At 55.0% G+C, this 24,124-nt stretch overlaps 1 protein-coding gene across 5 annotated transcripts in view; it reads left to right on the top strand.

Annotated features, from left to right (window-relative positions):
- The window catches only part of CFAP46 (cilia and flagella associated protein 46), a 113,621-nt gene that overhangs the window by 85,176 nt on the left and 4,321 nt on the right, over window positions 1–24,124 (top strand). For 2 of the 5 annotated variants that reach the window (XM_077126439.1, XM_077126436.1), the window contains exons 40-54: window positions 5,194–5,382; window positions 6,049–6,237; window positions 6,490–6,624; window positions 6,704–6,883; window positions 7,108–7,278; window positions 11,613–11,707; window positions 12,078–12,154; window positions 12,469–12,596; window positions 13,251–13,363; window positions 14,097–14,176; window positions 17,150–17,311; window positions 22,821–22,891; window positions 22,974–23,034; window positions 23,109–23,144; window positions 23,577–23,679. In XM_077126439.1, coding sequence (XP_076982554.1) covers window positions 5,194–5,382; window positions 6,049–6,237; window positions 6,490–6,624; window positions 6,704–6,883; window positions 7,108–7,278; window positions 11,613–11,707; window positions 12,078–12,154; window positions 12,469–12,596; window positions 13,251–13,363; window positions 14,097–14,176; window positions 17,150–17,311; window positions 22,821–22,891; window positions 22,974–23,034; window positions 23,109–23,144; window positions 23,577–23,679 — 1,790 coding nt within the window. Of the gene's footprint in view, window positions 1–5,193; window positions 5,383–6,048; window positions 6,238–6,489; window positions 6,625–6,703; window positions 6,884–7,107; window positions 7,279–11,612; window positions 11,708–12,077; window positions 12,155–12,468; window positions 12,597–13,250; window positions 13,364–14,096; window positions 14,177–17,149; window positions 17,312–17,624; window positions 22,691–22,817; window positions 22,892–22,973; window positions 23,035–23,108; window positions 23,145–23,576; window positions 23,680–24,124 lie in introns of those variants that run through there. The other 3 variants (XM_077126437.1, XM_077126435.1, XM_077126438.1) reach the window with 2 other exon arrangements.

The raw sequence follows: 24,124 nt of genomic DNA, 5'->3' as shown, positions 1-24,124 counted from the left end.
AAAGATCACTCAAAGCCAACCCCAAACTGGCAGACATCAGAATTGGAAGACAGGGCTTAAAACAGTGATTACCCCTATGTCTCTATATTCTGCGCGCTCACAAAAGTTAAGAAGGAGTACGTTACTAAAAAGCAACTTTTAGAGATGAAAATGTGAAATAAGGAATACACTGGAAGGGACGGATGTCAGATTAGATATTTCAGAAGAAAAGATGAGAGAACTTAAAAACAGCAACAGAAACTATTAGAAAAGGCAATGGAGGGAGGAAAGAGAACAAAAAGAAAAAATAGAGTATCAGTGAATTGAGGAACAAATTCAAATAGCTGAATTTATTTGTAATTGGAATCCTGTAAGGACAGGAAAGACAAAAGGAGACAGAAAATATACTTGAAGAAATGTCTGGAATTTTCCCAAATTTGATAAAAATAAATATAAACTTACCCAAGAAGCTCACTGAGTCGTGAGCACAAGAAATAAGGATATGAACGAAACTTCACCAAGGCGCCCCACAGCCACACTCTTTAAAACCGGACACAAAGGGCATCCTCAGATCAGCTGGAGTGAAAAATCCGCACCTCAGGGTAAAGTCTCAAGGTAAAGGCCGTAGGCTTCCCGCCAGGAACAGCTGGGAAGGCAGAGAAGCAGCATCCGCAGAACACCGAGAGGAAACCGCGCCACTTAGCACTCCATGCCAGCAACAGTACCTTTCAGAAATGAAGGAGAAATAAAGATTTTCAAACCTACAAGAGCTAAAGTAATTCCACGTCCGCAGACGTGCAGATCTGAGGTGCCCAGAGCCCGTCCTCGAGACGGGGGGAAGCGACACCACATGGACTATAGACTGATGTGAAAGGACGAAGTGCTTCGGAGATTTGCACTGCATGGAAAATGTGTAAGATTTTTTCCTACAATTTACATTGGAAGACAGGGCTTAAAACAGTTAAGCCCCGCCTAAACAAGATAACTGACTAAACAAGAGTAATAGCAATGTAGTATATAGTTTATAACGTAAGTAAAAATAAAATGTGTGATGACAATGGCGTAAGGTCAGATAGAGAAGGAAACACACAAGTTTAAGGTTTACATGCTCTGTGTAAAGTGGTGTACCATGTGTGAGGAGATAGTAATAAGTTAAAGATAGACACTAGAAACCCTAAGTAACCACAAAATAACAGAACAAAGAGATGTCCTAATAAGCCAAAAAAGGAGATAAAATGAAATCATAAAATTTTCACTTGTTCCATAAGAAAACATAAAAAAAAAAGAAAGGAAAAAGAGAATAAGGAACAGGGAGGACAAAGGAAAAACAGATGACAACCTTAAGCCCAGCCATTTTAATAATCACTCAAATTTAATGTTCTGAGCACCTCGATGAAAAGAAATTGTCTGGTTATATAAAAAATAGAAACTCAACTAAATGTTGGCTTATAAGAAAAGCACTTTAAATATAAAGATATAAATGGGTTAAAAATAAAGGGATGGAAAAGATACATCATTCTAACAGTAATGGAAAAAAGGCTGCAGTGGCTGCACTAACATCACTCAAAGCAAATGTCATAATTTAAAGGGGTCAACTTATCAAGAAGACAAAGTGATTATAAATACTTATGTACCTAGTAACAGAGTTTCAAAAAAATTAAGCAAAAAGCCTGATAGAATTGCAACTGAAAAACTGACAAATCCACAATCATGGCCAAAGGTTTCAGCAGCCTTCCTTCAAAGCTACTAGAACAGGGAGACATGGCGAGGAAGGTGTTGGAACAACACCGTGGAGCTGTGTTTCCCAACAGCTGTTAGGAAGCTGTGCGCACAGCAGCAGATCACATCCTCTCAAGACTGGCAGAATGTTCTCCAAGATGGGCCACCTCCAGGACCACAGAGCCAGTGGGGTTAGAGGGCTGGTCCCACCGGGTCAGCACTAGGACCGCACGACGGAGAAACTGAGCTCAAATCCAGGAAGGCAGAGTCTAAGCCACGAGACAGGAAGCAGGTGAGTGGTCCCAGGGCTGGAGGGACGGGAGCACGAGGCTTGCTTCTGAGGCAGGAAAGTGTTTTGGAGCTAGACGGAGGTGATGGCTGCACATCATTGCAATGTGCTAAATGCCACCGAACTGTACGCTGTAAAAGGTCGATTTTGTGGTATATGAATTTTACCCCAATTAAAAACAAGAAGAAGAAGATATGGGAGAATCCCAAGATATTTGGAAAGGAAGTAGCACATATTCAAACAACTGTTGGTCAGAGATGAAATCAAAAGTGAAATCAGAAAGTAACAAAAAGTTTAGACCTCACTAACATTGTACTTAAGGGGAATTTGTCACACTAAACACGTGTATTAGAAAAGAAAAGCCATCCTGAATCACTGACCTCACCTCCACCTTAAAAAAGTGGAGAGAGCAAATCGAACCCTTCATAAACAGAAGAAGGGAAATTGAATATCAGAGTGGAAATCAAAGAAATGGAAAGACAGATGTCCTAGAGAGAGAATGTCAGTGAAACCAAAAGCAGCTCGATGAAGTCATGAACTTATAGACAGACTGATGAGGAAGCTAAAGAGAGAGGGGACATATATAACCAACCTCAGAAATGACAGATGTGACATCACCACGGCTCTTGGGGATTAGAAGGACGGTGAGGGATTATTGGAACAACTTTTGCTAATACATTTGACAACTTAGGTGAAATGAACAAATGCCTTGGAAGACAAATTACCAAAGCTCACTCAAAAGGAAATATAACCTGGATGGCCTTATATCATTAAAGAAATTGAATTTGTTTGAATTTGTAAAAATCTTCCCACAGAAGAAATAACAAAATTCCAGGCCCAGCTTACTCTACTGGTGAATTCCACTCAGCACTTAAGGAGAAAATAACACCAGTTCTACACGAGCCCATAGGGAGGGTATGCCCACCCCCTCTGTGGAGCCGGTATTATCCTGATACCAAAACTAGATAAGCACATTACAAAGAAAGAGAAAACACCAAAAACTACAGGCCGGTATTCCCCGTGAACACAGATGCAAAAATTCCAAACAAAAATTTCAGCAAATTGAATTCAACAGCATGTACAAAGGATACCACATTGCAGCTAGGTCGGGTTCATCCCAGGAAAAGTTCAACATTCAGACGTCAATCAGTTTACTTGCCAAACTTTTGAAAGACTAAACAAATTAAAACATCCATTCATCTCAATAGATGCAGGAAAAGCATTTGACAAAATCCGATATGCACTCCTGATAAACTCTTAGCAAACTGTCAATGGCAGGAAACCTCCTTCTAGGTGAAACCCAGAACACATCCTATTTCACGATGAAAGTCTGGTTCTCCCCCCCGAGATACATGCAGGAGAGGGTGGGGTGCACTCACCACCTCTGTTCAGCAGCGTGCTAGAGGCAGCAGGCAAGGAAAAGACATTGAAAGCATCCAGATGGGAAATGAGGAAGTAAAGCTGTCTTTGTTCACAAACCACATGATGGCCCGTACAGAAAACCCCATGGAAGTGACCACAGAAAGGGAAGGATGGAAGGGGGCGGGAGAGAGGGAGGGGGAGCGAATGCCTAATAAGTGAATTTACAGAGGCCGCAGGATGCCAGCACAGACTCCAGACACCACGTGACCTCCACACACTAGAGCAGTCGACCAGATACTGAGAGCTAAAACCAGTACCATTCGCAGCAGCATAAAAACATGAAATTTGACAAAAGATGTGAAAACCAGTACTTAGCACTACAAAGTTTTGCCCAGAGAAATTAGAAAGACCTAAACAAATGGAGACATACCACGTTCATGGGTCAGAAGACTCGTTATTATGAAAGTGTCGGTTTTCCCTAAAGTATCTGTGGATTCAGTTCAATCCTGATCGAGATCACAGCAGACTGTTTTAGAAATTAACAAAATGATTTAAAAATTCATAGGGAAATGCAAAGGAGCTAGAATAGCGAACACAAGTTCAGAAAAGAACAAAGTTGTACGTGTGACACCACCTGCCTGTGAGACTCATCCCGTCACAGGGGCCGAGACCGCGGGTGGTGCTTGTGAAAAGAGACGATCGCATGGAAGGGGCAGAACAGAGAATCCAGAAAGAGGTCCACAGCCGCGTCCAGCCAACGTGGAGAAAGGCTGGACTTCCAAACAGACCGTGCTGGGGAAGCTGGACGTCATGTGCAAAGAGTGAACTCCAATCCTTCACGTGTCTTGCACCACATGTGAAAATCGTAGGCCTAAGTATGAGCTACAACTATAGAACTTCTAAATGAGAACACAGGAAAATGCCTTTGTGACCTCAGGTTTGGCAAAGATTTCTTAGCTACGACACCCAAAGTGTGATCCACAAAAGAAGGACAATACATTGAACCTTGGGTCTTCAAAGGACACTTGTTAAGAGAATGAAAAGACGAGGAAGAAATATTTGTAAGTCGTCTATCTCATGAAGATCTTGGATCCGGAAAATACAAATATAAAACCTCCAAACTTATTAAGGAAACCAACCCAATTTTAAAAAGGACAAAAAACTGGACAGACACCTGTGGGTGGTAAATCGGCAGTGACCAGGTGAGGGCACCAGCAGTCACCAGGGAAAGGCAAAATCCAGCCGCATGGCCAGCCTGGCAGGCTCCTACTAAGACGCTTCCCGTCGCAAGGACCGCTGTTCCACGGGGCAGCAGGGCTCCATTCCCCACGGGGGGACCGCGAGGCAGTCAGGCACTGTGGGTTTCGGTGATGACGGTCCAGCTGTCCCACTTCTGGGAATATCCCCAAGATAAATGAAAGCAGGCGTGCAACGAACGCTGGCGCGGGAGTGCCTGTGGCAGCTCCATGTGTAGCAGCGAAGGGCTGGGAGCGGCATGTGAAGACACAGATGGAGGCACGCGTGCGGCGGACTAACGACCCCAAGCAGGACTGCGGCGTGGGTGTGCACACAGCACGTGGGCGCATCTTCCGTGTCACGCTGAGTAAGACACCAGGCTGCCGACTCCATTCTCAGACAGTTCTAGAAGGTGCAGACCCCTCGGCGTGCCCGGAAGCGCTGTGGCGGCTGCCTGGACGGGAGGTGGCGCGGAAAGAGGCGGGGGTCACAGAGGCACGTGTGGAAATTCAGGGTTTCCTGCGCCCGCCTGGTTTATCAAAGCGCACGGTTGTGCCGCAGAGGCGCGGTGCCGGGGTGAGCGTGGGTGCCCCGCTCTCCTCCCGCAGGTGCAGAGCGTCAGCAGCCCCCTGCTGCGGCGGCTGGCCGGCCTCAGGCTGGACCTGGTGGAGCTGTGCCTGGACATGCTGGAGCTGGTCCTGGGTGAGACCCTGCAGCAGTGGTCGGAGCAGGGCTCGCTGGACAAGCTGCTGGCCGACTACCTGCAGGACGCGGGCGACTACAGCTCCGTAGGCCTGGTGATTTGGGGGTGCTCCCGGCGGAGGGAGGCCGGCTGGGCCTGAGCCCCTCGCAGCTGGAATGGGGCCCCGTCACTGCCCCGGCAGGGAAAGACTGGGCGGTGGGAGTTCCATGGAGCCGTCTCCCCAGCCCCCGGTGCCCTCCCTGCCGCTGGCAGGTGGACCCTGAGAATTTCCAGCTGACTCCTCCTCTAGCTGATGCTCCAGGGCACTTAACTGGCTAATAAAACAGAGGTCTTACGGGAGCCGCTTCCTGCGCGGCTTTGTGGCCCCCTCCCAAGTCACACGACTGTTTGACCTAAAGACATTAGCATGTTGGATGACTCGACAAAGGTGAATCACATTTTGTTCAAAAAAATTGAATCTGCAAAATAGCATTTGTCTTGCAGGAGACATGTATTTTTCAGTTTAGACATTTTCTTATATTTCATGAAGTGTGACTCAAATTCAGAGAGTCCTGAAATTGGTCCAGGGAGGCCTGTATTTGGGAGGAACCAGGTTAAGGTTATGGAAGCTTGTTACCAGCCGCTCCCCAGCCCCTCGCTCCTGGAGACCCCCGTCCGCAAGCCCCTCCCCAGAGGCATGCTTGGTGCCACAGCCCCTGGATGGCGCCGGGGGGGTGGGTGTCTGTACCCACCCGTGGTGACGTGCTTTGTGTCCCCGAAGAAGTGGTTCACGCTGAAGCGGACCCTGGCGCATGCGGCGCTGGCGCAGCTGGAGGGCCTGCAGCCCCTCCTCCCCGGCTGCCCGCAGCCCCGCGCCCGCCTCCTGGGCCTCGCCGGCAAGCTCCTGCGCCTGCTGGCCGTCCACGCCGACCCCGTGCGGCCCGCGACCTACTGGGAGGACAGCGTGCAGGTGCGGCCCGCGCCCCGCCCCCCACCCCCATCCCTGGCGTCTGAGACACCCCCACCTTCACCCCGGGAAGCCCAGGGGGTGCAGGCAAGTGTCCTCCAGGGAACCAGCGCTTCCTTCCGGGAGCACATGGATGGGGCTCCCTGACCTTAACAGTGAGTTAGAAAACAGCACTTGACGGTCCCGCTTCAGGAGGGAGCGAGGCCGGGGGCGGGCGGGAAGGCTGGCCGCCTCCTCGGGGCGCTTGCCTTGTAGGTCGGCGCTAAAACGAGTGCCCCGAGGTCTCCCGAGATGGAGGAGGAGGGCGAGGCTGGCAAGGAGCCTGCCGAGGCCGCGCCGCCCGTCAGAGGAGCCCCCGAGGGGCACAGCGGGAAAGGCGCGGACTTGAAGGTACGGCCCCGCCGCCCCGCCCCGCGTGCCGCCTCCTCCTCCTCCTCGGAGCCCGCCCTGACTGCGCTCCGCCCCGCAGAGGAGGTGGGCGCTGGCCCAGCGGTACCTGGCGCAGGCGTCCGAGGTCCTGCTGCAATGCCTGCAGGCGGCCCTGGGCGGCGGTTTCCTGGATGTGGCTGCGGCCGCTGGCCTGGAGATGGTGGAGTGCACGGGCACGCTGGACCCCGCGGTCACCTGCCAGTTCCTGGCGCTGGCCCAGGTGCGACTCTGCCTTCAGGGCGGGGGGCTCGGGAATGGGAGGAGGGAGCTGCAGTTACCAGGGGCACCGCCCCTTCGGCGTGGACTTGTAACTCTGCCAAGTGTCCCTGGGCCTGGGCCCAGCTCCAGCCGCGACCCCACCTCTGGCACTGCCCTCAGGGCGTGGCACCCCCTTCCCATCCTGGGCGAGTCAGAGCCCAGAGCCCCCCACCCGGTCTCTTCCAGAGCTGCTCGGCCTCAGACATGATGCGGGATGTGCTGCTGACCGCCACGAGCAACACCAGCAGCTCACAGATGGCCGCCCTGCTGCAGCTGCATCACCAGCTGAAGACCCAGGACAGGGCGGCCACCAGCCTTTTCACCAGCGTGGAGCAGAGGCTGGCCGCCACCTCCAAGGTACCCGCGCCCGGGACTGCCTGCTCTCCTGGCCCTCTTCCTAGCTCCAGGTCCTTGGGAGCTCGGCCTCTTGAGTGGCCTCCCAGGGCTGCGGCTCCTGCTGTGCGCCTTGGGGGAGAGTCTCAGCCCCTCTGGGCCTCTGCTCCCCCATGAGTGTGCCGGACGGGGTAAGGCCCTTATTGGTGGCTGCAGGATACGAGCTAGCAGTGGTAGCCGCCTGGCCCAGGCGTGCCCCAGGAGGCCCTGAGCCACCAGACCCAGCGAGGGAACGTTCTGGAGTGTTCTGGAAGCCTTAGCATGAAGCTGAGTGATGGCAACACGCTGAGGTTCTTCTGAAGAGCAGCATGCTTCTTTTAATCATGACTGTTTGAGCAAACTTTTACATCTTCATCTCCAGTCAAATCATAGAGTGCTTTTAAGAAGCACTTGCGCTTAATGCTAGTAGCACCTTTTCTTTCATTGGGACAGGCAGGTTTGAACTGGGGTATTTAAAGAAAACAGTTCACTCAGCTTTAGCGAGTCACGTAAACAAACGGAGGGGCTCTGGCACTCAGTGGGGGCTTCCTGCCCCTCCCTCCTCGGCTGCCTCCTCCTGCTGGCGCAGGTCTGACGTCTGACCCTTTAGCCCAGGGAGCCTCGACCTCAGCTCAGTTGACACTTGGGGCGGGATGACCGTTTGCAGCTGGTGTCCTGTGTGCCATGGGGTGCTGGGCAGCGTCCCAAGCCTGGGCCCATTAGATGCCAGGACATCCCCCAGGTCATCACAGCCAAAGGCAGTGGCCCCTGGGGGCCACGGGGACAGCTGCCCCTGGCTGAGGATCGCGGCCCCTGCTGATGCTCAGAGGGCAGTGAGCAAGGATGAACCTGAGGGCCAGGGTGCCTGGACCTGCAGGAGGATGTGGGCAGCGTGTTCATCCCCCACAGTGGTGGCTGGGGTCCCAGGTGTGAGACAGGCTGCAGCGGCCTCAGTTGTGTCACCAGGGGCCTAGTGGGCAGCAAGGGGGCTGGGGGCTTGGCCACTCTCCCCGCCCCTTCTCCTTGCCTCCATGTCCTTGTCTGAACTGGGGGAGTGTTGTGCTCGCCACAAGGAGGGTGAGGGACGAAGTGACATCAGGAAGGACTCAAACGGCCTGGACCCTACCAGGGGCTGGACGCGCATTGGCTGGCCCTGCCACTGTCCTGTCTGCAGAAATCCTTGGGGGGACTCGCGTTGACTTGCAGCCAGGCAGCACAGACCAGCTACTGGTCCTTCGTCCACCTGCACATCTGGGTGTGGACAGAGGGCCCAGGCTGCAGTGGGCCAACTGCGGTAGCCAGAAAACGCCAGAATTGTCCAAACTCATGCTTTTTAAAACATTGGCTGAGGAGGTGATGAGGATGAGTCAAGTTAGATCCCCTCCAAAGGGGGCGGACAGCTGTGCCGTGGTCCCGCACGCCTGGGCCGGGTGCGGGGAGAAGCGACACAGCTTTGGGCAGCCGAGTGGGGCGGGACGCGGGAGGCTGGAGCAGCTCTGCCCACAGGGCCACTGGGGACGTGGGCGCCTCTGAGTCCTGGGCCGTGGGGGAGATCGCCTGAGAGCAGGGAAGCGGCGGGGAAGGGGCCACACCTCCAGGGGCCCCAGGCAGGACGGGGGTGGAGGAGGCGGCAGCTGTGGGCTTGCTGCCCTCTGCGTGCTCGCTCTGGAACCGAGAGTCCGGGCACGGCCGGAGAGAAGGCTGAACACAGCCCGAAGCGGGGTGCCAGCGGGGACCAGACTGACAGAAGAGACCCCAGCTGGCGTGAGACGAGGATGGAGAGAGGAAAGCCAAGGGCCAGAGTCAATGAGGAGCCCCCCCAGGGCCCCCACACACCTCCCTGGAGTCTGGGAGGGGAGAAGGGAGAGAGGGCGCAGAAGCGGTAGTAAAGGAGGTCGTAGGTGGAGAATTTTCCTAGAACAATGGAGTTTGCAGGTTCAGGGATTTCAGCCAGGCCCACACAGGCTGGATGCAGAGAGAAGCCCCCAGCTCCATGGCAGCTCCACCGGGAGGGACAGCCGCGGCCGGCCTCGGGCAGCTGGCGGGAGCCTCTGAGCAGGGGGCGGTGGTCCCCGGGGGCTGTGTCTGGAGCTTCTGCAGGACAAGCAGACACCGCAAAGGAAGAAGAGATGATGGACGTGGCTTACTGGAAAGAATGAGGAAGAACATTTTTGACTCTGGAAAAAGGAAACCTTTGGAGTGGGCACCTGCCTTCCTGTGTGTGCTGACCACCTGGAGGCCGCGCTGAAGCCGCCCTGTGCAACCATGGTCCCGGGGCCCGGGGTGGGGGGGTGGCTCCCTGTGTCTGGGTCGGCGGTGCCCGAGGGTTCAGAGAGGCTCTGATGCCAAGCACCTCGTCCGGCTGGCGGGCTCTTGGGGGGAAACCACTCTTAAGGCCTCTGTGAAAGGGGGTGGCTGGTGGAGGACTCGGGCTGCATCCCACCCACTGCTGAGTGGGCCTGCACTGTGGTGCAGGGGCTCCCTGCACCCCCTCTGCCCCACTGGGTGCTGCCGGGCGGGACCTCGCCTTCTCCCCCGTGCCCTCTGCTGCTTTGGGTGCTCTCCACCCAGCTTTCTCCAGCCTGCCTTGTAACCCCGAGAGGCCAGACTGATGTGGGGTCCTCTTGGAGCCTCGGACCCTCCGTGGCCATAGCTGTGCTGAAAGCAGGCTGTCCTGGATGCACAGGGGGCTCAGTGGAAGGACGCACGCCTGCTGGGTGTCAGGCCCGGCCTCCATTCCTGGCCCATGCACCCAAAGAAAGGGAAAAATTTTAAATGCAGGTGGTGGTTTCTTGGCCAGAGGAAAGAAATCTTTCTTGTGCCATGACTGTATATGCACATGTATGTATGTTCTGTGTGTGCATACATGTGTGTGCGACTGCGTGTGCATGTGCATCCATGTGCACATGCAGCACATGTGTGTGGCTGTGTGTGCTGGTGTGTGGTGTGGAGAGGGCCGAGGAGCAGGAGCAGAGGAGATTCCAATTCCTAAATCCTTTTTGGGAGGAACTGAGCCTCTGATTCTGTGGTCGGCATGGCTAAGAAGCAGTTAAAGAGGAGCTCAGTTTCATCGGTCATCAGGGAAATGCAGATAAAAGCCACATGAAGACACCACTGGGCAGCCTGGGAAAGATTAGAGTGAAGGGGGGAATGGCAATGGGGGGGGCAGGCAGCCCTGGGGAGAGTTTCGCTGAATCTCCTAAGGCTGGGGGACGCCGGCCCGGTCTGTGCCCGATAGAAACGCCTCTTGGGGGTCACCAGGGGCCTCCTGAGTGGTCACCGTGCAGCATGCCAGGCGCCCAAGAGGAAGCCACCAGGCACCCGCCCCCAGCAGGGCGAGTGGGGCCCCAGCAAGGAGGGGGCAGCACCCCACTGCCCCGCGGGGTGGACAAGCCAGGTGGCGCCTAGGAGACACACGAGTGTGCCCGTTTGTGAAAAGCCACCATGCATGACATGGGCTCTGCTTTCTCTCCGGATTTTATACTTCAACAAAAAGCAGTGAACATTTCATCCAGACAGTGGGAAGCTGAGCTTCTGAACAGATGCAGCACGTGTGGCGGCTGCCGAGCAGGGGGCGAACGGGCATGAGCTGGGCCTGCCGAGTGCAGGGGCCTCACCTGCGCACACGATGTGGGCACCAGCCAGGCCAGATGAGTAGAGAGGACTCAGAGGAGTGATGGGTGGGAGGTGCCGCGGCGCAGGCTCTGCTGTGGCCCCAGGTGGAGGGGGAAGATGTAGGTGTGATCAGCATGCGTGTGCAGCTGCGTGCATGTGCGAGTGTGCGTGTGTGGCTGTGTTTGTGCAGCTGTGTGTGCACGTGCAGCTGAGTGTGTCCACATGGCTGTGTGTGTGCATGTGTAGCTGTATGTGAGGCTCAGTGTATGTGTGCCATGACTGTATATGCACATGTATGTATGTTCTGTGTGTGCATACATGTGTGTGCGACTGCGTGTGCATGTGCATCCATGTGCACATGCAGCACGTGTGTGTGGCTGTGTGTGCTGGTGTGTGGTGTGGAGAGGGCCGAGGAGCAGGACCGAGGGAGACACTGTGCGCTGCTGGGGCGCTAAAGCCTGGCTGTTTTCTGCCTTGTTAGAGGCCTGCGCTCTGCCGTGCGTCACGTTTCCCACGCTGGCGGCTGGGCAGGTGGTTGCTGCGAGAAGAGCCTGGTTCCCGCGTGCCTGCTGCCCCCTTGTGGCGTCTACGGGTGCTGCAGGGACCAGGCCCGGCTCCCCAAGAGCCACCCCCCAGCCCCTGACGGGGAGACCCTGGGCACCCTGCAACGAGGCGCCACCCCCATGGCTCCCCTCCCCACGCAGGCCTGGCAGAACCTCTGCGTGACGGAGCAACATTTCAGCCTCCTGCAGGAGCTCCCGCCCTTCCGGCTGCTCTTCCTGCACCTCTCGCGGGACAGGTGAGGTGCAGCGACACGGCCGTCCCCCTTGGAGGGCACGTCATGGGGCAGAAGCCCCGGTAGACCACCCACCCACTTCCCCCACAGTGTGCACAGCACGAATGTGGGTGGGCAAGGGCACAGGAGCCCCCTGACCTGCTCCTCCAGACCCCTGCGTGGAAAGGGGGCACTTAGACCTGGGCTGCCCATTCAGTCGGAGGGACAGTGGGACGGCGCAGCGCCTGCTCGGCTCCCAGTGCCCGTGGCATGCCCACTCCTTCGTGCCTGCTGGAGCGGGTGAGGCCAGGGTCCCGCGTCCCCGCTGTGGCACCCCCAGGGTCCCCTGGGAATCATGCTGCTGGGCACGAAGAGCTCGCCGTGTTGCCTCCAGGTCTGTTCTCTACGGGGGCGCCTATGAGAAGCCCAGATCTGTCCTTGGACCCAAAGGGAAGCAGCTGCAGTTGGGCGGTGAGTCTCCATCCTGATGAGTGCGGGGGAGGGGGGGAGGCGCAGGGGGAGAGGCAAACTCCTGCAGGCCCGGCTAGACCAACCACCCCCCCCCCAGACCTCCCGGGCCACATGCACGGCCCACCCAGCTTTGGCCTCCTCTCCATGGGCCCCTGCAGGTCTGAGTGGTATTTTTGCTTCCTCAGACCTCACCCACACAGCCTGCTCTCTGGGATTGAGGGGGGAGTGCACAGGGGTGCCCCCGCCACATGCTGAGGCTGTCTTGGGTCCGAGGGCCGGCCTGGGTGCAGATGGCAACCGCTTGTGACCCGCAGGCTTTTGCAAGGTGGCGCGGGTGGCTGTGGACCCCGGCGCCCTCTCCCAGCTGTCGGCCAGCGCCCAGCAGCTCCGGGAACAGACACGGGACATGTACTGTGAGGACCCAGCCCTGAACCCTGGCCTGGTGAGCCCCAGGCCCTACAAGGCCCCAGGATGCAGCTGCCACCCCGGGCCTATGTGGGCACTTGACAGCCTGAGGGGTGGGGCTGGCCCTCTGTGAACCCTCAGAGTCTGATGTGGGTGCACAGACAGACGCCCGAGGGCTGGGGTGTCGGGAAAACCTGTCAGTTGGGGCAGGCAGAGGGTACTGGGAGCTCGGGGGCTTAGGCTTCGGGGAGTTCCTGCACCCAAAGGTAGATGGATGGGTGCATTGGGTGGAAGAGCAGGTACAGATGGGTGCAGGGGAGGGTGGGTGCTGTGGGGACATGTGCAGGGGCAGGTGCCTGGAGGGCGCAGGGGGGACAGGGCACAGTGGGGACAGGGTGCAGTGGGGACAGGGCGCAGTGGGGCAGTGCAGGGGCAGGTGCATGAGGAGGTGCATGTGGGGTGCAGTGGAGGGAGGTGAATGGGGGGTACAGTGGAGGGTGGGTGTGTGGGGAGGTGTGTGGAAAGGTGCAGCAGGGTGGGTGCAGGGGCCTGCATGGGGCGGGGCCCTTCCGTGCTCTCAGTGGCCCCACTGGCCACCAGGCTGCTCACGGGTAAGTGGGGAGCTGGGCCCTTTTCCAGGGGTCTGCTGCCTGGGGGCCTTCTGACTTGGGGCTTGGCTGGGCTCGCGCAGGAGCTGAGCAGTGAGGCGGAGGAGAGCTTGCCGTGTAGGTTCTGCACCGTGCTTCGGCGCCTGGAGGAGTTCCTGCGGCCGGTGTTCCCGGTGCTCCGCCCCCCTGAAACCAGGTGCGCCCGCGGACCCTGATTGCGGAGACGCCTGGGCCGGGAGGCCCCTTCCCCTAGCCCTGCCCCAGGTCCTGGTCCCGCCCCTGCCCCTGCCCCTGCTCCTGCCCCTGCCCCGCCCCTGGCCCTCGCCCCTGCTCCGCCCCTGGCCCTGGCCCCGCCCCTGCCCCGGCCCCACCCACCCCCGCCCCTGGCCCCACCCCTGCCCCTGGCCCTGGCCCTGCCCCTGGCTGGTCTTGGGTCTGGTCTGGAGAGGCATCTGGGCAGGTGGAAGAGGCTGCTCCAGGGTGGTTGCGCCCTCAGGGCCGCACTGAGTTGGCGTTCTGCCCTGACCGGCGAGCGGGGGCCACACTCCCGGACCCCCAATACAAGGAGGCTCTGCAGGGGCCGCTGGGAGTCAAGACCCCCATAGTCAGCATGTGGGGGCAGAGGGGACAGGACAGGGCCACTGTTGTCTGTCCACACTCAGAGCCATGGGCCTGTGGGCCAGACACGCAGGTGTGTCCAGGAGCCCCGGAGGAGGCTGAGGCCTCTTTGCCCATGTGGGGCTTGGCTGCGTCACAGAGGAGCGTGCTGCCTGCACTCACATGCACCCCAGGACACCCCATCACCCACCCAGCATCTCTTTCTCAGGGCCGCTGGGGGGCGGGGACAGCTTGACATCTTCTAGCTGCAGTTCTGGGGCCGGCCCCAGGCAGGGGTTTCCAGAGCCTTCCCAACCTCCTTGGAACTGCAGGGTACAGGCTTCCCCATGTGTGACGGATTCGGGGAGACCGAAGGGCAGGGACAAGGACAGGAAAGCATCTCTGTTGCAAGGTGAGTGCAGGAAGCCGGGGAATCCCCCGACCCCTCCAACCCCTCAGCTGCCCGCAGCCTGCTGCCCACGAGGACCCGGCCTGGGCCACCTGCCCGATGGCGAGCCATGGGGGAGAAGCAGGTTCTCGGCACAGCCACCAAGGGCCCCGCACCCAGCAGCCCCCCCCACTCCCGAGGCAGGTGTGGCCCCCCTGCCAGCACAGACCAGCACCTGGGGGCCCCCACCCAGCAGCCCTCCCATGGGCAACCTGCGCTGGGGGTCCCCCGGACAGATGGTGCATGGTGCCCCTGCCCGCTGCGCTGGTGGCTTCTGGGTGCCTGGGCACCCTGTTCTTGCCGCCTGCTATGGGAGTTGCACTCAGCATCCCCGAAGGGTTCATTTCCATCCCCTGGTACCTGGGATTTGATGAGTCCTTGTGGTTAAAAGGACTCATTCACTCACTAAATTGTCAGTTGTCTACTTTATCTCCAACAAGGAACTTTTGAGCAGAGAAAATAGGGGTTTCCACACCTCAGTTTTGGGTTTTGGTTTTGTTGGCTTCCGGAAGTGCTGGCTGCTTCCTCCTGGCACTGGCTCCAGCTCTGTGCTCCGAGCACCTGCCCGCGCCACTCAGCCGAAACCGGCTGGAGGCTGCAGGAATCCAACCGAGTCAGCCTCCCCCTCCGGGCACTGCTGCCTTCCTGAGGCAAGCCTAGAATCCCCTTGATGCAGACGGAAAGGTCCCGCTCAGTGCTTTTTTTTTTTGGACAAACCTACAAAATCTCATGCTCTACACAAGGTTCCAAGTACTATGGGTTCGATTAAGCTGTCCACATAAGTTATATTAGGAAATGCATCAGTCAAAATATAAATTCTGTGCCAAATAAATACTTTTTGCTTGTCTCACACGTATGTTAAGGTTTTAAAATATGAATTGCCATCTATTTTCAACACCCTGCATTATTGACATTCCTTTCTTCTTCCTCATACAGAAACATTTTTAAATTTGCACCTTTAGTCACTATCATTGTACACGCTAGGCATTCCTAGATTAAACCGTCTCAGTGTTTATAGTCTTTCCTTCTGATTTTATTTGTGCCCCAGCCCTCCTTCCTCTATCATTCTCACATTCAGCTTCATTCAGTGTTCTAACATTATTCCATTACAGTTAGGTAGTATTGTGATGTCCATTTCTGAGTTTTTACAATCAGTCCTGTTGTACAATCTGTATCCCTTCAGCTCCAATTACCCAATATCTATCTCCTGATGGACTCTGTTCTTAACTGAAATTCTCCAAGTTCATTTGCTAATGTCAGTTCATATCAGTGAGACCCATGCAGTTTTTGCCCTTTTGTTTCTAGCTAATCTCACTCAGCATAATGTCCTCAAGGTCCATCCATGTTGTTAATGCTTCATGACTTTATTCTGTCTTAACAGCTGTGTAATATTCTGTCGTATGGATATACCACAGCTTGTTTAGCCACTTGTCTTTTGATGAACATTTTGGCTGTTTCCATCTCTTGGCAATTGTAAATAATGCTGCTATAAACACTGGTGTGCAAATGTTCGTTTGTGTCCTTGCCCTCATGTCCTCTAAATAAATACCTACTGAATAAATACCCGGTATTGCCAGGTCATATGGCAATTCTATACTTGGCTTCCTGAGGAACTGCCAAACTGCCTTCCACAGAGGTTGTACCATTTGACATTCCCACCAACAGTGGATAAGTGTGCCTCTTTCTCCGCATCCTCTCCAGCACCTGTCATTTTCTGTTTTGTTGATAATGGCCATTCTGGTGGGTGTGAGATGATATCTCATTGTGGTTTTTTTTTTTTTTAAAGAGAGAGGGAGGAAGGGAAGGAAAGACAGAGAAGGAAGGAAGGATGGAAGGAAGGAAGGGAGGAAGAAAGGGAAACATTTTTAAACATTTTCTTGTTTTATTATATTTTGTTTGTTTGTTTGTTTTTTACATGGGCTGGGGCCGGGAATCGAACCGGGGTCCTCCGGCACGGCAGGCAAGCACTCTTGCCCACTGAGCCACCGCGGCCCGCCCACTCATTGTGGTTTTGATTTGCATTTCCCTAATAGCCAGGGAAGTTGAGCATCTTTTCATGTGCCTTTTGGCCATTTGTATTTCCTCTTTTGAGAAGTGTCTGTTCAAATCTTTTGCCAGTTGTGTAATTGGGTTGTTTGTCTTTTTGTTGTTAAGTTGAACAATCTCTTTATAAATTCTGGATACTAGACCTTTATCTGATATATTGTTTCCAAATATTATCTCCCATTGTGTAGGCTGCCTTTTTACTTTCTTGACAAAGATCTTTGATGCACAAAAGTGTTTAATTTTGAGGAGTTCTCATTTATTTATTTATTTCTTCAGTGCTTGTGCTTTGGGTGTAAGGTCTAGGAAACTGCCTCCTATTATAAGATTTATAAGATATTTCCCTACATTTTCTTCTAAAAGTTTTATGGTCTTAGATCTAATGTTTAGGTCTTTGATCCATTTTGAATTAATTTTTGTATAGGGTGTGAGATATGGATCCTCTTTCATTCTTTTGCATGTGGATATCCAGTTCTCCAGGCATCATTTATTGAAGAGACTGTTCAGTGAAATTGAATAGAGTGTTCAGATATAGACCCTCTCATCTATGGACAATTAATCTTTGATAAGGCAGTCAAGCCAACCCACCTGGGACAGAACAGTCCCGCTCAGTTTTAAGCTAAAGTTTTATTTTTACATACATTAAATTAGACTAAACAAGGACCCACGCCCACCCCCGTGGCTCCCTGCAGGGCGCATCTTGGGCCTAGGGCAGCCTCTCTGCAACCCAGGCTGGGGTCTGGCCTCTCCCACCTCCCCACGCCAGGGTGGCCGCCGGGCCAGACCACCGCAGCTCCCGGTGGCAGGCCCACCCCGGACCCCTGAGGCCAGGCCTCCCCAGGAGCAGGTGTGCAGGGGTTTCAGGCGCTCTGCTCCCAGCCACCCCTTCCGCAGGCCAGTCCGAGCCCCTGGGGGACGTCATCCTCATCGCAGACAGCCACCTTCTGGAGCTGCCGTTGGAAGGCCTCTCAGTGTTTGACGAAGGGACAGTTTCCTCCGTGTCACGCGACTTTTCACTGCAGATGCTGTGGAATCGACTCCACAGGGAGGAACCAGGTAGGAGCTGTCCCAGCACGTTAAAATAGAAATGCTTGACTTTCTTTCATGATAAGAAGCCCCTTCCTGTCAAACTCAGTTGTCAAAGGTAGCAGTATTTTCCCAGTTGCTCCTCCCCCCAGGTACTCCTCCCCTCAGGTGCTCCTCCACCCAGGTACTCCTACCCTCAGGTGCTCCTCCCCCCAGGTACTCCTCCCCTCAGCTGCTCCTCCACCCAGGTGCTCCTCCCCCAGATGTTCCTCCTGCCAGGTGCTCCTCCCCCCAGGTGCTCCTCCCCTCAGGTGCTTCTCCCCCCAGGTGCTCCTCCCCTCAGGTGCTCCTCCACCCAGGTGCTCTCAGGCGTGCGAGGTACCTGTCAGTGCTGAGCATGCAGTGAGAGCAAACCCATCGCTGTTCTTGCTGTCGTGGAACTTTTACTCCAAAGGATGGTCAGGTGGTAAACAGCCCATCACACGATAGTCACTCATTTTCATGAGAAGCAACAGGGGAGAATCTGGAAGGGGACGCAGACCTGGGTGGGGGCAGGTAGGGGCCATTGGGGGCTCGGGGCTGGGGCTGGTGACACTGCCGTGTGCAACCTGTGAGCGTGTCCAGCTACGCAGCTGTGGGAGATGCGCTTTTCTGCGTTGTGCGGAGCTTCCGGAAGGGGATGTGATCGAGGAATAGACCACACTTCTCCTGTCTGAGAGAGGAGCAGGGACTGCATTTACCCTCCTGCAGAAACCCCTGCACTGACCAGACAAGATGGGTGAAATCCCAGTTTCCAGGCATTGGCCACCAGAGGAGAGACGAGCAAGGGCCCCATCTGCTGCCTGGGGGGCTCAGCACAGTGCGGGGGGAGGGGCAGCCAGGCCTGTGGCCACCCCGTGAGCAAGGGCACTGAGAAATCAGAGGAGAGAGCCCCCCAGAGAGGGCTCCATGCAGGGCACCCCAAAGCCTGTGGGGGGAGCTGGTCAGTGCACATTTGGGAGGAGGCGACCCAAGGCCAGCTAAAGAAACATCTAGAAGGAGGAGCGCCCGTTCAAGGCTGCCAGCAGCTTGCGTTCCCGTCGGCCGGAGTGGAGGCCTCGTGGCTCACGGTCTTGAGCCGCCCGAGCAAGGTGCTGCCTAGGGTGTGAAGGCTCCAGGCCCCAGGCAGGACTTAGAACTGAGCCTTAAGGGCTCACGTGGTCTCCAAGTCACCCAACCATATCCCAGAGCAAAGCTCGGGAATATTCACGGGATAACCCCCAGGGTATGGCATCCACTCAGGAGCTGCCAAGTCGCAGAGAAGCAGAAGCCACGGTCCAGGAGGAGGAGAGTCAGTCGACAGAAGCACGCAGAGGTGGCACAGATGATCGGTCAGTGGACAGGCCGTGACAGTTCTCACAGCCACGGCACGCACGCTGCCAGGGTGAGGAGGGTGGGGCTGTTAAATGGAGGTGTGAGAGGGACAAAGGAGACCCCACCCGCTCCTGGGACGAGAAATGCATGGCACGACATTAGCAGCAGATGAGATGATGTGGAAGAAAGGAATGCAGCAGAAACTGTCCAAAATGAAACAGTTACTACGAAAAGACTGACAAAGTTAACAGAGCCTTTCTGAGCTGGGGGTCAACTTCAGACAGCCTAATATACTTGTCATTGGAATCCCCTAAAAGAGGGGCAGAAAAATATTTGAAGTCATAGTGTTCATCAGATTTTCCAAATTTGATGAAACTATAACCCCACACGTTGGAAAAGCTTGGCACCCCCTGCAAGGACACGAAAACGAGGCCTGCCAGAGACACGTGCCTTCAAGCCAGTGAGTGACAATGAGAATTATTTGAAACAGCTCAAGAAAAATGGCACATTATGGTTCAAGGAACAAACTCAGAGTGTCAGCAGACTTCCGGATGGAGTGACGTCTGTGCATAGTTGGATGAAAAAAACTTGTCGGCTTAGATATTTTTGAAAATAACTTTCAAAAACAAAAGCGAAATAAAGACATTTTCATATACAGAAGAAGTGAAAGAATTAATCACCAGTAGACCGGCGCTGCAAGAAATGTTAAAGGAACGCCTTCAGCAGGAAGATATTATGGAAATCTACAAAAGCACAAAGAACTAGCATGAGAGATGGTAAATAGGTGGATATTTTAAACTTTCTTATTTTTAAAATCTCTTCAAAAGAATGGTGACTGTTTAAAGCAAAAAGAGAACTGTGCTGTGGGTTGATGCATTTGTAAAAGTCCACGTGTAACCCAGCGGCCTCTCCCCTGTGAGGGACGTGGCCTGCCCGCCCCAGGGCGCCTGCACTGCGCACGGGGGTTCAGCACCGGCTGAAAGTCAAACTAAAGATAAAGGAACGCGTGTATTAAAAAGCTTAAAACAACCACACATACACACACACACACGCACACACACAGACGTGCAGGCACACGCGTGTGCGCACACGCGCATACACACAGCGTCAGAAGTTTGAACCTGTGAATCACCTGAATCCTTTTCATTTTGCTTGTTTTGTGGCTCGGCTCAGGGTCTCCCTTCTTCCATGTCGCGTGCCTTCTGCCGATCCTGGGCGAGAGCCCCAGAAATGGCGATTTGATAACGTTGGTTTTGTTTTCTATATTCTACTGATTTTCTAATTGTTCTTTGGTGATTGATCACAATGGAGTTAAATTAGAAATAAATAGCAGAGATTTCTATAAGATCTCCAAATACTTGGAAGCTAAATATACTTCCAAAAAATGTATGGGTGAAAGAATAAATTAAAAGTGACATTTGAAAATATCCTGAACTGAATGAAAATGAAAACACAACATATCAAAGTTTATCTGTGGTTAGAGGGAATTTATGTAACAAAAGGCCTGTAATAGAAAAGAAGAAAGGCCTCTACTTCCACCTTCAGAAATGAGAAAAAGAAGAACAAATTAGACCAAAATAAACAGAAGGAAAGATATGATAAAATAAGAACAAGGATCTATGAAATACAAAACAGAAAATTGTAGAGAAAATCAATGAACCAAAAGCAGATTCTTTGAGAACAATAAAATTGATAAACCTCCACCCAGGCTGACCAGTAAAACGAAGAGACAGATCACCAAAGCAGATACAGATGACATCACCATGCATTTCAAAGAAAATAAAACATAATAGGCAAATGTCATGAATGATTTTATGCCGATACATTGGATGACTTAGATGAAATGGACAAATTCCCTGAAAGATGCATGTTCCTAGCTCACCCAGAAAAGGAACAGAAAATCCTGACAGTCGCGCGCTCCTGAAGGAAGAGGCATCGTAGTTTAAGGTCTTCCCCAGGGCAAACCCGCATCCTGCGGACGAGGCCACTTTGCGCTCGTGCCCGGCCCCTGCAGCGGTGGCCACCCTGCAGCCCTTGGAGCACCCAGGGGTGGGCCTGTTGGTAGGCAGTGGCCGTGGGGGATGAGGGGGTGTTTGCAGAGACTCTCCAGGCTCCATCCCACCTGCGCCCCTTCCCAGGCACAGGGGCAAGCTCCCTGCTGTGTGTTTTTTGATAGTGGTAGGGCTCTGTTCGTTTCCTAAGGCTGACAGAGCACCTGCTTCCCCTAGCTCAGGGGGCAGCTGGCGACCCCAAGGTGTCAGCTGGTGCTACCTCTGGGGGCCCAAGGGGTTTTCCCCAGCTCCGGCGGCCGTGGCCGTCTGCCACGCCTCTGTCTCCATGCCCAGGTTCCCCTCTTCTTACCAGGACACGTGGTAGTGATTGCGGGGACCCCTCCCGCCTGACATCATCCCAACAGTCTCACCTGCAGAGGTGGTGTCTGCAAGGCCACCTCCGCGGGTGCCTGCTTAGGGCGTGGGGCGTCTTCTGGGGCCCAGAATTCAACCCACGGCAGCACGCAATTTAGCAGATTAAGGGGGGAACAGTAGAGTAGTGCCGAAGAGAGAGAGGGGAGGACACGATAACATATGAGCAAAATACAGTAAAGTAAAAACAAAGCCATAATGGAAAAGGCCTACAAAGACAAAAGTCAGTGGTTTGGGGAAAACAGATACATTTCCTTGAGAATGATCACGGAAGAAAAAGAGAAGGCACAAGTGAACGCTGTAGAATAAAAAGAGACGAACTACAGATGCATCCTAGATGTAAAGGGCAATGACTGTTGTGAACAACTTTGTGCCAAAACAGTCAAAAATTAGCAAAATAGACAAAGTCCTAGAATAGTCCCACTCGGAGACTCAAGGAAAGAAAGCATAAACAGTCTTACAAGCAATAAAGAAAGGAAATCAGTAGATGCAAGCCCTCGCACAAAGGATGTTCTAGTTTGCCAGCTGCCGGAATGCAATATACCAGAAACGGAATGACTTTTAAAAAGGGGAGTTTAATAAGTTGCTAGTTTACAGTTCTAAGGCCGAGAAAATGTCCAATCAAAGGCATCCATCCGGGGAAAGATACCTTGGTTCAAGAAGGCCGATGTTCAGAATTTCTCTCTCAAGTGCAAGGACACGTGGCGAACATGGTATCATCTGCTAGCTTCTCCTGGCTTCCTGTTTCCTGAAGCTCCCCGGAAGGCATTTTCCTTCTTCGTCTCCAAAGGTCGCTGGCTGGTGGACTCTGCTTCTCGTGGCTACGTCGTTCTGCTTTGCCCTCTCTGAACTGCTTATTCTCCAAAATGTTTCCTCTTTTATAGGACTCCAGAAACTTCTCAAGACCCACCCAAATGGGTGGAGACGTGTCGTCACCTAATCCAGTGTAACAACCACTCTTGATTGAATCACATCTCCACGGAGATGGTCTGATTACAGTTTCAAACGTACAGTGTTGAATAGGGATTATTCTGCCTTTACGAAATGGGATTTATATTAAAACATGGCTTTTCTAGGGGACATGCATCCTTTCAAACCAGCACAAAGGATATGCTAGTTTTTCCACTGGATTCCAGCAAACCTTCCAGAAAGGTCATGTCTTCTTCCACAGTGTCCCTGACCAGAGCAGGGCGCTGGCCCCCCAGGCTCACGGGGACAGCTCTGGAAGGGGCCAGCAGCCGTCCTCCCAGCTTACCTGACCCTCTGCACATGGTGGGGAAGCCCCGCGGTCAGCGGGACAGGACGGGACCAGCCCACCTTGTAAAGGGCCCTGGCGGGGGGGTGTGCCTGAAGGTGGGTGCAGATGGGGGCCTCGCCCGGTGCCGTTTCGGAGAGTGGAAAGGAAGAAGAGCCCCCATTACCCTCGGCGAGCTGCCTGTGCAGTGGAACGTCTAGCAGCATCACACCCATGGGGGGGGCGGGACATCGTCACCCCCACGAAGGGCACTGACAGCCTCTCAGCAGCAGGGACCAGCGGGGAGCCTGGCACTGGGGTTGGGCGGCTGCCGCAGGCCAACTGGTGGGTGCCCAGTGTGGTGTGTGTGGGTGCCAGCTGGCCTGGGAGCCCCGGGGGCTCTTCCTTCCCAAGGTCTCCTGGCCCTGGACTCTGGCCTGATGGCAGCCTGTCCACGCGGGAGATGGTCCACGCAACCTGACAGCAAACAGAGCCTGCATCCCCCACTTCCTCTCCTTGTCCTTAGCAGAAGGGGGCATGAAGAAGGAGAGCAGGGGCAAGGACCCCAAAAGGAGAAGTCCCGCAAAGAGGGGCCGCAAGGTAGCCCCGCTGGCCAGGGCGGGGCGGGGCGGGGGTGCTGCGTCACGGGTGCCCCAGCACAGCCCCCGCCCTGCCGTTCCAGAGCAGCTTGCCCCGCGTCATCCCCCCGGACTGCATCGTCATCGACGCCGACAACTTCAAGTGTATCCTTTGGCGGCCGGGTCCCTGGGTGTCTGGGGCGGCCCAAGCCCCCCATTCTCCTTAACTGGGCCCCCAGTTGTCGTGGACCCCTACGAGGAGGCTGAGGGCCCAGGTAAGCTTTCCAGCCCCGTCCTGGGCACGTGCTGACCACGTGGGGGCGGGGAGCGGGGGCCCTGCACAGCTGCGTGCGGCCCAGCGCCCTCCCTCCGGCCCCGGGTGGGACCAGCTCTGGCCTTTCTACTCCCGCTAAAGTGGTCGGTTTTGTGAGATGCTCGGCCGCAGGGCAGGAAAGAGGCATGTCCACCCGCACTGGACGCCCGGGAGGCAGCGGGCAGCGGACGGGAGGCCAGCCAGGACATGTGGTCACGCTGAGGTCCACTGGGCCCAGGGAGGTCACAGAGGTCTACTAAGGTCACTCCAAGGTCATCCTGAGCTCCACTGAGCTTGAATGGAGGTCACATGAGGTCACGCCAGCTCACCACAGACCTGCCTGTCACGTGTCACGAGGGGTCCATGTTTTCTCCCCGTTCAATTCTTGTTGCAGAAATTCTCACTCCCGTCTCTGTGACCCGGGACATTTTAGAAAGATTCCGAGACACGTTCACGTCCCGATGGGTTGGACATCTGGGAAACAAGCATTTTCCAAGGTGTGGATTTGTGTCCCGAGGCCACCGCCAGGGTTGGTGGCTTCACTGAGCTGACAGGGGCATCTGCGTCGAGGCCGCGCCCCCAGCCCCAGGTCCCCAGTCCCCTCCGCCAATCGGCCGCTTGGCCCCTCCCCTCAGGTCAGGGTCCCCGGATTATTTTCTGTGAACCCCACACATCGGCTCCAGCCTCACTTCTCCTCTGGCGCCAGCCCCTTGGTCAGCGTGAGCCCCTCTGCACGTGAGGAATTTGGGGCACAGGGCTCACCTTTGCCCGCAGTCACAGCACACCAGGCAGCCTCCTCTTGGGGTTTCTGGGCTCTGCGCACCCCACGTTCCAGACACACCTGGAGGCCCTCTGTAGCCCCCCTCTCTCCGTGCCCCACGTGCCCCGCAGCCGGGCTGGGCGGATCCTCTCCCCACTGCCCATGGCCGCTCCTTCCAGAAC

The sequence above is a fragment of the Tamandua tetradactyla genome, chromosome 13 (genome assembly GCF_023851605.1).
Source record: "Tamandua tetradactyla isolate mTamTet1 chromosome 13, mTamTet1.pri, whole genome shotgun sequence".
NCBI classification, from domain to species: Eukaryota; Metazoa; Chordata; class Mammalia; order Pilosa; family Myrmecophagidae; genus Tamandua; species Tamandua tetradactyla.
This window is presented reverse-complemented; position numbering and strand designations above follow the sequence as displayed.